The following is a 13,178-nucleotide window of genomic DNA, read 5'->3' as shown; positions in this document are numbered from 1 at the left end:
AGCTGCAGATCTTCTGGAACATACATTGCTGTTGACTCTTGGCAAAAGGTCTCTATCCATATGTATGGACACTTTACATTTGAAATTTTTCTTTAATTGCTCCACTGTTGCGTCACCTGCTAGAGCCTAAAGTTTGTCCTCAGCCAGTTCTGTGCACTTGAGGCCCTCCAGCAGACGTGCGCTTACCACGTTTCTGGCACTGTCCGTAAAGCTTGTGGGGATTAAAAGAGAGCAGCCCCATGAGGTGTGAGTATTCTTAATCCCATAACAAAGACAATAAAACTGATCCAGTCAGGCAGATTAAGCAACTTGCCCAATACCACATGGCTAATAAGTGGCCAGGGGTTAAACCCTGGCAATTTGATTCTAGAACCTGCGTCAGTATATAGAGTGCCGCCATAGGGATACTGAGTATCTTTTAAGAAATCCCAAATGCTGTCTATTGACAGATGAATGGATAAAGAAGATGTGGGGTGTGTGTGTGTGTGTGTGTGTGTGTGTGTGTACACACGATGGAAGATTACTCAGCCATCAAAAAAAAAAATGAAATCTTGTCATTTACAGCACCGTGGATGGAACTGGAGGGTATTATGCTGAGGAAAATAAGTCAATCAGAAAAATACAGTTACCATATGATCTCCCTCATATGCAGAATTTAAGAAACAAAACTGGATCATAGGGGAAGAGAAGAAAAAATAAGATGAAATCAGGGAGACAAACCATTAGAGACTCTTAATCATAGGAAACAGAGTTGCTGGAGGGGAGGGGTGGGGGGATGGGATAACTGGGTGATGGGGATTAAGGAGGGCACCTGATGTAATGAGCGCTGGGTGTTAAATAAGACTGAGGACTCACTGAGCTCTACCTCTGAAACCAATAATACATTATATGTTAATTGAATTTAAATAAAATAAATCCAGATGCTGTTTCGAGGCAGATGGTGTGTCACTGAAATACTGGTTTTGATGTCTTTACTAAACTATTGATTCCTTTACGAGATTTAAATCTCAGAACAGCGGTACTAGTGAGAAGTCCACCTTCGTTAATCCCACCAATCCATCAGGTGCCCTGGCTTTTGGCTGAGTGGAGTCCTTGAAGGAACCTCATCTCGGGTTGGCGACTGCAGGGCTCCTCCTGCTGTCAGGGGCTCCACATCCTTCTGTCCCGACTCCGGCCCACTTCACTCTCAAATGAAAGTGTTTTAGGGCACAGGTGCAGGGAGTGGGATGATGGAAAGGAAAAGTTCTGTCCTCCCAAGTAGCTCATAAGGAAACCTATAATAAATTGCCATTATTCCTTGCCACTAAAAGATGAGTTTTTTTAGGGTCATAATAAATAGGCAGGAAGGAGAAGCCAGCCTCCAGCAAATGATCTTTTTCTGGGTCAGATGGATCTGCATTGACCTCCTCACAAATCACAGCTCTGTGACACCTACAGGAACTCCTAAGAAATCCAAACAACTGGGAAGAAAGAACTGGAACATCAATACCGACTGAGCACGCTCCTGACGCACCATCAAGGAGAACTCTCAAATGGACAATTAATGAGTAGCACTAGCTGTAATTATTGCATCCTTTAAAATAAGATTTTAAAAATCTCCTTAAGTCCTGTTTGCGTTTTAAGTTAATAGTCAACGTGGCTACTATGATTGCTCAACTGTGATGATCTGATTACGTTTGACTTCTCTCCCCGGGGACCAAAAAGGGAAGTTCTCAGCTTTTTATAGTATGAAGCCTCTAGAGGTTTTCACTTTGGGGATTCAAAAACAAGTTTCCTGTCTCTATATGAAAAAAAAAAAAAAAAAAGACGACGACGAAAACTAGAGAGGAATATAGGGAGATTACGGTGGTTGGGGTATGAGAATGATGGCCAGTTCTTAAAACTCAATTTTTAAAAACTTCTTATAATTTACAGCTCAAAAACTAAAATGTTTAGAGGAAGGGGAACAGATTCAGCCTCTGACCTGGGAATAGAGCGGGAGGACTCATGAGGGTAGATTTGCCAGAGCAGAAAAGCAGAGGAATTTCCTAGGATCCTCTTGTTTGGGTTGCTGGTTGATGATTAATAAGACAAGATGCTCTGCTTCTCTGGGAGTCGTGACTAGTTTTGAAATTTAAGAAGAAAAGAAAGTTTACCCGAACTCAATGCATCTTCAAGTTTTTCCTGTTTTTCAATGAAACAAGGAAATGTCTCTCAGCAATCAGAAGAATCCTTGACTTGGAAACTGAAATCTCCAACACCCTCTCCCATCCCATTCACCTGTTCAGGAAGAAATAATATGGAACCTAGATATCATTTCAGAACATTAGTGCCACGCTTCGGGACAAATGTGTAAGCAGATGAGATCCCAACTCCCATAATGTGGGAAGAGTCTCACTCAAAGCCAGATATTTGGTTTGGACATCCGCACACTCCCATGGTAATGCTCCAAGAGGGTTCATGTGCTTTGGGATTGCAGTCTAGGAAATTGGATTCTTTTCAGATCCCACCCAAATGGTACTTTGTAGACTAGCTGCAGACTTTTCCATCTAGTCTCTGGACCAGGGGTGACCGTAGCTCCAACTGGACTTCTGAGTTGTTGTTAATTTATCCAGTCACCAATCCACTCAACGATCATGTATCGATCGTCTACTACGTATGTGCCAGGCACTGTATGAGGTTCTGCAAGCCCAAAGATACACCATCCCTTGTTGCAGGAAAACCTGTGGTTTCAATAAGCGTTAGGAGAGAGGCTGCAAAAGTCCCATGAAGGTTCAGAAGGGAGAGTAACTCAGGCTGGCAAGGGATAGGACCAAGGGAGGAGGAGAAGGGGAAAAGTGTTGGCTTTTTGGTTGAGCCTTGAAAAGGCCAGTGGAAGGTAGCTGCTTTGGTGGGTGGACAGAGGATTATTTATCCATTATGAAGAAATAGCATGCATTCCATGTGACATGTATTTAGGTCCTTTCTAAAGGAGCAGGTGGTTGGCTCCTTTGAGGACGACACATAATTAAGAATGCCTAGAGCCTGGTGTATGGGATTGTGGTTGTGGGGAGGATGCTGAGGCAGCAAGTGGACAGACTGAGGACAGACGTGCCATGCTGAAGGCTTGGGTTCTATCTTAATGCCCTGGGGAACTATTGCAGGATAAGCAGCAGAGCCATGGGATTTGTTTTTTTTTTTTCTAAATTTTTTTTAAATTTTTATTTATTTATGATAGTCACAGAGAGAGAGAGAGGCAGAGACATAGGCAGAGGGAGAAGCAGGCTCCATGCACGGGGAGCCCGATGTGGGACTCGATCCCGGGTCTCCAGGATCGTGCCCTGGGCCAAAGGCAGGCGCCAAACCGCTGCGCCACCCAGGGATCCCGAGCCATGGGATTTGATTCACATTTGATTGACCCCTCCTTCCAAATAATGGAAAGTTTATAAGACATTGTGCTTCATGTGGACTTTTTTCCCCCCAAATGATGAGAGTGACCTCAGAAATCAGAAAATCAGGGGACAGCCCGGCTGGCTCAGTCAACAGAGGGTGAAACTCTTGATCACAGGGTTGTGAGTTCCAGCCCCATGTTGGGTGTAGAGATTACTTAAAAAAAAAAAAAATGACATCCCAAAGTACTTGAAAAAAATAGAAAATCAGTGTTTTTCAGGCCAGTATCATCAGTGACTTACAATTGTTCCAGCTGACTAAATGCCAGACTCAGGCTCGGGACCCCATACCTATTTATTGAATGAATAAATGGGGAAATGGAAGACTAAGCCTTTGTACGGGACAGTAGCTTTCACGGTGAAGATGTATCTGCTTTTTGTCAGGCCCGGACCAGGCCTTCCAGAAGCATCTGTAAGCAGGGAAGCACTTAGTCCAGCAGGGCTGCAGCTGCTGGCTACGGTGCTGGCTGCTGCTCTCAGCTCGGTCTCCTAGCCGTGGGTTAGCAAAGCCTTTGCTGGCCTGTTTCTGGCTCCTGAGGTCAGGCAGGCCTGGGTTCCAGGAGCCACCGGGGCTACCGCTTTGCCTATGCCTGTGCTTTAGTGCATTGGTTTACCTGGCTTCAGGCCATCCCACGTTGCTTCCATGTGACATGTATTTAGGTCCTTTCTTGCCCATTTTTGTCGATTCATGTCCAACTTTGCACTTCTGGAACTCAAAGTATTATTTCAGCTCTGGAGTCGTGTCTATGTACAAATACTATTTGATGATACAGGCAGATATGATGAGATGATCCGGGGGGAAAAAAATCCTAAGAGATAGGCTTTGCCAATGATGTCTTACCATGATATTATTATTATTTATTATTATTATTTAGAGTGAGCACAGGCATGGGGTGGGGTGCAGGGGTTGCAAAGGGAGAGGGAGAGAGAGCAGACTCCACGCCCTGCATGGAGTCTGACGTGGGGCTCGATCCCACCACCCTGAGATCACAACCTGAGCCCAAACCAAGAGTTGATGGCTTAACTGGCTCAACCACCCAGGCGCCCCCTCCCCACGTGAGCAGTTTTAAAGCAATGTTTTTAAACTTTCCTCACCTCTGTGTCATCCCCACAAAACCTGTCTGGGGGGAAAAAATTGCAGATAACCAGTGTTTTGTCTTAAGAATGATGAGCATTCGGTGGCGGGAAGGATCCCTTGGGGTGGGTTTGTTACGGAGGGCGTAACAGATAGGAGAAGCTAAACTCTACCCCAGAAACTTTTAAAACCCCAAATCTCAATGGGTGATGACAACAACATGAAGGCTTATATCTTTCTCACATTACACGTGTATCACAGGTCAGTTGTGACCCTGTTCCCTGCCGTCTTCCCCCAGGACCTAGGCTGACCGAGCAGCTTCTGCCAAATGCTGCCTGTCTTGCGATGGAGCCAAAGGAGGTGGCCACCCTACACGGCTCCTGTAGCTTCTTCCCAGAAATGCCACGTGTGTCATTTCCACCCACATCTCATGGGCCAGAGTAGGTGACCACACCTGAGCTCAACAAGGCCCCGGGTGTGGCGTCAACCGTAGTGACCCAGGCCCCTGCTGGCCCCACCTGAACCCTGGTGGCTGGCCATGGTGTACGGCAGCCAAGAGAGGGGGCTCTGACCGCGCAAGCCGTGCCGACAACACTGTTGAGAAAACAAGACTGTTCATGTGAAACCCTTAGAAAACCAACCGAAAGGGAGAGTTGGGTTTTATGGAGCCATCACTGCCCCGGATGTTCTTCTAACACCAAAGTGTGCAGTGTCATTTTATAGAAATACCTTAGAGGAGAAATCAGCGTGGATCTGAGCAATCCGGGGAAACTTCTGGAATTAGGTTTTGGGGAATGCACAGGATTTGAAAAGGCTGAAAGTCCAGTGACGTGTTCTAGGGCAAGATGGTCAGCAGCAAGGACGAGGCTGAGCCAGGGGGCACAGCGAGGGGCCTGCTGCCGGTGAGAGCACCTGTCCGCAGGTGGTGAACAGTCTGGGCGGAGGTAGGACGAGGGAGGAATTTGGATCTGATGTGCCAGCCTTTACAAAGAAGTAGTCCTGGAGCCGCTTCAGTAACCGTGGAAGGCTGCGTAGACATTTATTGGCCACCTGCTGCGCACCAGGCACTGTTAGCTAAGAGCATAGCTGCGCGCTGAACGCGCAAACCCGACAAATAGTGAGCACGCGGGGGGTGCTCTGGATGTTGCGTTCTAGTCAAGACAGACATTATGCAAGGGAATAATTAAATTTACAATCTTTTTTTTTAAGATTTTATTTATTTATTCATGAGAGACACAGGCAGAGGCAGAAGCAGGCTCCCTGCGGGGAGCCTGACGTGGAACTCGATCCCAGGTCCCGGGGGTCACGTCCTGGGCCAAAGGCAGGCGCCAAACCGCTGAGCCCCCCTCCCCCCCCCCCGCCCCCATGTCCCTAAATTTACGATCTTTTTTTTTTTTTTTTTTTTTATTTATGATAGTCACAGAGAGAGAGAGAGAGGCAGAGACACAGGCAGAGGGAGAAGCAGGCCCATGCACCGGGAGCCCGACATGGGATTCGATCCCGGGTCTCCAGGATCGCGCCCTGGGCCAAAGGCAGGCGCCAAACCGCTGCGCCACCCAGGGATCCCCTAAATTTACGATCTTAATGAAAAATGCATGAAGAAGAAAATACACAGGCTTGGGGAAGGACCGGGGTGGCCGTGGGGGGTCATGTCCGGCCAGGGGGATGGGCCGGGGAGGACCGGACGGCAGGGCTGGCATACTCAGCGGACCGCCACCTCCTCGTCCGGGCCTGGCCACGGGCAGACGGCATGCGGGGTGCCAGGACGAGAGGCGGCGGCCCCCTGGCATCTGCCGCCCGCGGCTTATTGGGAAAGTGCCAGGGCTGAGGCTTCGGATCCGGGGCCCGGGCTGTGGGGCCTGCAGCGCCCCTGGGCCCCCGCAGCGCCCCTGGGCCCCCGCACCAGGACCGCCCCAGGGCGGCAGGAACTCCTGCCCGGGAGTTCCCCGCATGGCAACCTGCACTCAGACCCATGGTCCTGCATGGCTGTGGGCATCGCCCGGCCGCCTCCAGGCAGCTCCCCCGGCCCTGCAGCACTGGGGTCCCGGGGCGCCCTGGTCCCCGTCTGCAGCGCAGGCCCTGCCGCCGAGCCCCTCTGGCCCCGACAAGAGCAGCCGCATGAGGATCCAGCGGCTGTCACTGCGGCTGTGCGAGGACCAGCTCTTGACAGGGTGCTCCTGACCCCCACCTGAGCGCCGCGGGGGTTGGCCACCGAGGGAGGGCACGGGCGTGACCTGGGGTCCCAGACAGACTGTGCGGGGTGGGGGGTTGCCCGGTGTTTTCTGTCGCTCCCACGGGCAGAGGGCGAGCGATGCCGGGAAAGCCCCCAGCGCCGGGTGCCCCGAGGCGCACCCACTCCAGATCCCCCCTCGGGGAGCCGAGGCCCCGGTCCGGGAATCAGGGAGCTGTCTGCAAAGCCACGGGAGCGCGTGATAGCCTGGCCGTGTCCACGCCGCCTCCTGGGCCCTCACCATCCTCCTCGGGGTCCGGGTCCCCGCGGGGGAGGGAGGGGGTTCCCGACAGCGCAACCCATGCCTGAGGCCTGGGGCGCCCGCCCTTGATATTTCTGGTCGTCGTTGACATTTTGCACATCGTGGGGAGCTAGAGCACATCGTGGGGAGCTAGAGCAGCGCGGCACTGTGCTTAGGGGCGCGGTCCCTGTTGGGGCGGGTTTACAAACCAGGGCGTGAGCACCCCCGGGCTGTGAGCTGGGAATGAGGATGTGGCCGAGCAAGCAGAGGCAACCTGGAGACCTTGGCTTTTGGTCCCTGTTTGCCCGTGTGTGTGTGTGTGTGTGTGTGTGTGTGTGTGTGTGTGTGTGTGGTTTCTGGAATGAGCCCCTTGGCAGGAACCTCTTTGCCCCCCACTCCAGAGCCGGGAGACACATGACGTTTGGAGGCCAGGCGTTTAACGTGGCTCGGGTGGGCAGCGGGCTGTGTTCACCCCGCCACTAGCTAACGTGCGGCCTCGGAGCTGTGTGCTAAGCTGTGTGTGAGTGTGAGCGTGTGAACGGGAACGTGCACCAGTGAAATCGAGGCCGTGGCGTCAGGCGTTTGGCTCCCCCTGGGGAAGGCGAAGCAGCCTTAGCAGAGCCCACGGAGCCCGCCTTAGCCCCGGGTGGGCACCTGGGGGGTCAGCGGTGCCGCATCCCCGGACACCGGAGCGTCGTGGCCTCGCAGACACACGGACAAGCCTCATCAGCCCGGCAGCCCCCGGGGACCAGGCCGCCCCGTGGGAAACCGTGGGAGCAGAGAGCCTGACCCGGGTGCCAGCCCTCAGGCCGGGGTCTCGTCCTGGCTCAGTGGGTCGCAGCCAGGTGGCAGCCGGCTGATGCCCCCGGTGTGACCGTAGCAACACGACATTGAAACAGCTGCTGGGAACGTTTGCCCCGCGCTGAGGCTGCCTCTGGCCCGCCCGGCACTTTCAGGCCCGTGAGAGCAGCCTGGCATCATCGGAGGATTACGGGTTTCAGAATCACGCACACCACAAAAAAAAAAAAAAAAAAAAATCACACACCTAGGTTTGGGGCCTGGTGCCACCACCCAAGTCGGTTTCCTCAACACTAAACTGTGGGTGTTGCATGAGCTGTTGTGCGGCTCAGGAACAGGGCTCAGCACCGGGGCCGCTGTTTAGGCTCTGATAGAATTTGGCGTTTTGTTTTTTAAAAAACTGGAAGGATAGGGAAGTGGGAAAAATTTTCCTTGGCTTCCCCCCCGCCGCCCCGGTCCTCCAACCCTCATCGCTCATGGTGAGCCGCCGTGCACTTTGCAGGCTCGTCTGTTAACGAGCAGTCTGTTGTACGTGGCCCTACGTAATACAATTGGGTATTCTGACTTCTTCTGCATGATGAAATAGTGTCGTCAGAAATTCTGTATGTCAGTTTGGCAGCGATGCTGTGATTCGCATAAAACTGCATATTTTTGAACACCTAACAAAAGGGCATTGGCTGAACGCAAGTGCTAATATAGTCAGGTGTTAAAATATTAAGCAGCCAGTTAAAAAAATTAGAAGTTTATTTTGTTAACATAGAAGCATGTGACTATATGCAAAATGAGATGGTTTTGCCTAAAAATCAAGCGCCTCTCGATCTGTCTGGAGATTCACTGCCTCAGTCTCAGCAAGCTTTCAATTTTTAACGGGCCTCAGAATCACCAAGGGAGCCTGTTAAATGCAGGTTTTGAGCTTTACCCCTAGAATTTGATTTAGCGCATGGGGCTCGGGGGTTGGCATTTTTACAGGGATCCAGGTGGCTCTGATCTGGGCATGACACTTCTCCCATTTCTACTCTTGAAGCTGTACTTAATTCTCCAAACTTCTCCATCTGCTTTCTCCTGAACTCCTAAAAAAGTACTTTGTGGCACTTATCACCTGCTGTTCTTGTCTTTGGGGTTTTGTGAATCCTTAGATGTTATAAAGCGTTTCCTGATCTTCCAAACAAACCGTGTCACACCCTGTGTTGGGCACCTGTGTCACACCCCTGGGATTTGTGTCAAGCTCCCAAGTTCCCGAATATAATATAGATACAAAAATATTTGGAATCCGGGACGCCTGGGGGGCTCAGTGGCTGAGCACCTGCCTTTGGCTCAGGGCATGATCCTGGGGTCCCGGGATCGAGTCCCACATCGGGGTCCCCACCGGGAGCCTGCTTCTCCCTCTGCCTGTGTCTCTGCCTCTCTCTCTCTCTGTCTCTCATAAATGAATAAATAAAATCCTTAAAATAAAATAAATAAATAATAAAATATTTGGAATTCAAGTTTCATTTACTTTGTAGTAAAGGGAAAGGCCAAGCATTTCAGAACTCTTCAGCACACCAGGTATTAGAAAGGGGAAATAAGGGTAGCCTTTCCGACCTTGATAGGGGAAGAAAAAGATGGTGTTTAAATTAACCTTATGCTGGCAATCGTGCTGTGAAACGTCAAGTTTGTCCTTTGTGCATTTGCTCTGGTCTAAGCCAGGGGTGGCCGGTGTTCGTTGGAAAGGGGAGTTAAAAGCCTTCAGGACGCTTGTCATTCCAAAAGCATTTGTGTGAATATGTTCCAGGGTTATTTTTTTAATAATAAATTTATTTTTTATTGGTGCTCAATTTGACAACATACAGAATAACACCCAGTGCTCATCCCATCAAGTGCCCCCCTCAGTGCCCGTCACCCAGTCACCCCCTCCCCCCTTCCTCCTCCCCTTCCACCACCCCTAGTTTGTTTCCCAGAGTTAGGAGTCTTTATGTTCTGTCTCCCTTTCTGATATTTCCCACTCATTTCTTCTCTCTTCCCTTCTATTCCCTTTCACTATTATTTATATTCCCCAAATGAATGAGAACATACACTGTTTGTCCTTCTCCGATTGACTTACTTCACTCAGCATAATACCCTCCAGTTCCGTCTACATCGAAGCAAATGGTGGGTATTTGTCATTTCTAATGGCTGAGGAATATTCCATTATATACAGAGACCACATCTTCTTTATCCATCATCTTTCCATGGACACCGAGGCTCCTTCCACAGTTTGGCTATTGTGAACATTGCTGCTAGAAACATCGGGGTGCAGGTGTCCCTGCGTTTCATTGCATCTGAATCTTTGGGGTAAATCCCCAGCAGTGCAATTGCTGGGTCATAGGGCAGGTCTATTTTTAACTCTTTGAGGAACCTCCACACAGTTTTCCAGAGTGGCTGCACCAGTTCACATTCAGAAAAGACCCCGAATAGCCAGGGGAATTTTAAAAAAGAAAACCATAGCTGGGGGCATCACGATGCCAGATTTCAGGTTGTACAACAAAGCTGTGGTCTTCCAGGGTTATTGGTTGGTTTTCATTCTCAAACTTTGTGCCACTGAGGTTATTCAAGGTAAATTTCTCATCTTGCAGTTCATTTAGGGGCCATCTGTGCTAAAATTGGGATTGAGTTACCCACCAAGTATTTTTTCACTTAGGTTTTATCGATCTCCCTCCTGCCTTAAGCCAATTGATACCAGATAGCTGTGTCAAGTCAGGTTTCGTTGTCTTTTTTTTTTTTTTTTAAAGATTTTATTTATTTGAGACACACAGACAGAGAGACAAACAGGCAGAGGGAGAAGCAGGCTCCATGCAGGGAGCCCGATGTGGGACTCGATCCTGGATCTCCAGGATCACGCCCAGGGCCGAAGGCGGCGCTAAACCACTGAGCCACCGGGGCTGCCCAGCTTTTGTTGTCTTACCCTAGTCTTATGTGACAAACCAGCTGTTGCAAATTGGTTGTTATGTCATTATAAATATTATGTTGAGATGATAATGAATTTTCCCCCTTGCCTGTGAAGCAACTAAATCTTCTTCTGTACAAATCCATGATTATTCTAGCTTAAAAAGCATTAAGAGCTACCAAAAAAGAATTCCTCAGAAGGAAACCTAGAAAACCAGGTTTATTAGCTCACTCAGAAAAAGCTCTTCCTTGGGGCGCCTGGGTGGCTCAGTCGGTTAAGCATCTGATTTTTGATCTCAGCTCAGGTCATGGTCTCAGGGTCGCGAGTTCAAGGCCTGTGTTTTTTATTGTGTGTGTTTTTTTTTTAAGTAGGTTCCACACCCAGCCTTAAAAAAAAAATCCCCTTCCCACCTCTAGGGGCTTACATGAAAATATTAACTTTGTAGAATTGAAATTCTAGATGACCTGAGAGTTCATATCAGGCAATAGAAGGTTCTGGTTAATGAAGTGGTTCTGGGGCAGCCCCGGTGGCGCAGCGGTTTAGAGCCGCCTGCAGCCCAGGGTGTGATCCTGGAGACCCTGGATCGAGTCCCACGTCGGGCTCTCTGCATGGAGCCTGCTTCTCTCTCTGCCCCCCTCCCCCCTCATCTCTATGAATAAATAAAGTCTTTAAAAAAAAAAAAAAGAAATGGTTCTGATGGAAAATCACTGGACGGATTATACTTGTCCACGTGGCAAACGTGGGAACCTTCTTCAAAACCCTGCTCAGAAGGCATCTATAAACTCGTAGATCTGTAAACCTTTTCATGATCCCCCTCCTTGGAAAGAATGAACCATTTCTTTGATTCTACATACACAACAGTAACTTCTACCCACTTCTTTGGCCGTATAGGTCACCGGCTAATGTAATTATGTGTTTGCACGCTGCTATTCTCCACTAGATCAGAAACTCACTGGAGTCTGGTCACCTGCCAAAATGCCCGGATACGGTAGTCCCAAGTGAAGGAATGTATGAGCTAATGCGGGTTCTGTTCTAATCACTCCGATAAACGGCTTTTTGTGGGTATTTTCTGAGAAATCCTGCAGTTACTAAATTTAAAGCGTCACCCTGTCATGAAAAACTTCCCTAAAATATTAACAGTAAATGAAGAATGAATGGGGAAGGGGCGCCTGGGTGGCTCAGCCAAGTGTCTGCCGTCGGCTCAGCTCATGATCTCAGGGCCCTGGGATGGAGGCCTGCCCTGGGCTGCCTGTCTCTCCCTCTCCTCTGCTCCTCCCCCTGCTCGTGCACACACTTTCTCAGATAAATAAAATCTTTTGATTTATTTTTTTAAAGATTTTTTTTTTCATTGGGGCTGCGGCATCTGTGCTCCAAGAAGCCACCCCGATGCGAGGCCCAGGGCTCTGCGCCCCCCCACCCACCGCAGCCATCGGGGGACCCAGCGAAGGCACAGGGTGGTTTCTCCAAAGCACCAGCATTTGGGGGAAATGCGGAGGCTGCAGCCTGAGGCTTGTTGGATTCTTGGGAATCGCATCCTGGGATCAGCGGGGAGCCCGGAGGGGGAGGGCTTGGGCTGAGGGGCCCCCAGGACTGTGAGCCTGACCCACAGACTGTCGGTCTTTCTCCCCCCGCCCCCCGGGACACAACTTATTTTTCTATCCTTTTCTATCCTTGCTGTACAGGCAGGAACCTGTGGGTCCTGGTGGTGGGGCGCTTCCCGAAGGAGCACAGGGTCGGGATCCCGGAGTTCAAGTACGTGGCAAACATGCACGGAGACGAGGTACGTGTGCGGCCCGGACTCCGAGCGCCCTGGGGATGCGGAGGGCAGCGCCCACATCCCCGAGAGGCCTTCGAGAGGGTGCAGGGAACGGGCCCGACGGCCCGGCAGCTGGTCCTGCGTGGGGCTGGGGGAGCAGGGTGCCTGAGCCCGCATGGCCCCCCCTCCCCCAACCCCTCCCTGGGTCCCCCAACTCCTCCCCGGACCCCTCCCTGGGCCCCCGGACCCCTGACCCCTACCTGGGCCTCTCCACCCTTCCCCAGCCCCCCCCCGACCTCTCCCTGGCCCCCAACCCCTCGGACCCCTCCTCAGGCCCCTTGGAACCCCCCCCAGGCCCCCAGACCCCTACCCAGACCCCTTGGACCCCTCTCTGGGCCCCCCAACCCCTCCCCAGACCTCCTCCCCGGACCCTTCCCCGGCTACCCCGACCCCTCCCTGGACCCCTTGGACCCCTCCCCAGGCCCCCGACTCCTCCCTGGACCCCTCCCTGGACCCCTGACCCCTCCCCTCCCCGGCGGGCCTTCCCACCTCTAGGGGCACCAGGGTGCCCCAGCCCGGGGGGCTGGACTGTTCCTCACGCAGGGGATCCCAGGAACACCTGGGCTTCTGAAAGCCTCGGGCCCCGCAACCGACCCAGGGAGCCTCCCCGCAAACCCTATCCCAGTGCCCGCCTCTCCCCCAACTTCTCAAAGACAAACTGGTTTTGTTCCGCTTTAGCTGCCCCCGTTTGGTTTGCGACACACCCTCC

General features: G+C 51.3%; 1 protein-coding gene across 2 annotated transcripts in view; it reads left to right on the top strand.

Annotated features, from left to right (window-relative positions):
* The window catches only part of CPM (carboxypeptidase M), a 73,675-nt gene that overhangs the window by 32,761 nt on the left and 27,736 nt on the right, over window positions 1-13,178 (top strand). For both annotated transcript variants that reach the window (XM_038549968.1, XM_038549969.1), the window contains exon 3: window positions 12,336-12,433. In XM_038549968.1, coding sequence (XP_038405896.1) covers window positions 12,336-12,433 — 98 coding nt within the window. The remainder of the gene's footprint in view (window positions 1-12,335; window positions 12,434-13,178) is intronic.

This window comes from Canis lupus, chromosome 10, assembly GCF_011100685.1.
Source record: "Canis lupus familiaris isolate Mischka breed German Shepherd chromosome 10, alternate assembly UU_Cfam_GSD_1.0, whole genome shotgun sequence".
NCBI classification, from domain to species: domain Eukaryota; kingdom Metazoa; phylum Chordata; class Mammalia; order Carnivora; family Canidae; genus Canis; species Canis lupus.
This window is presented reverse-complemented; position numbering and strand designations above follow the sequence as displayed.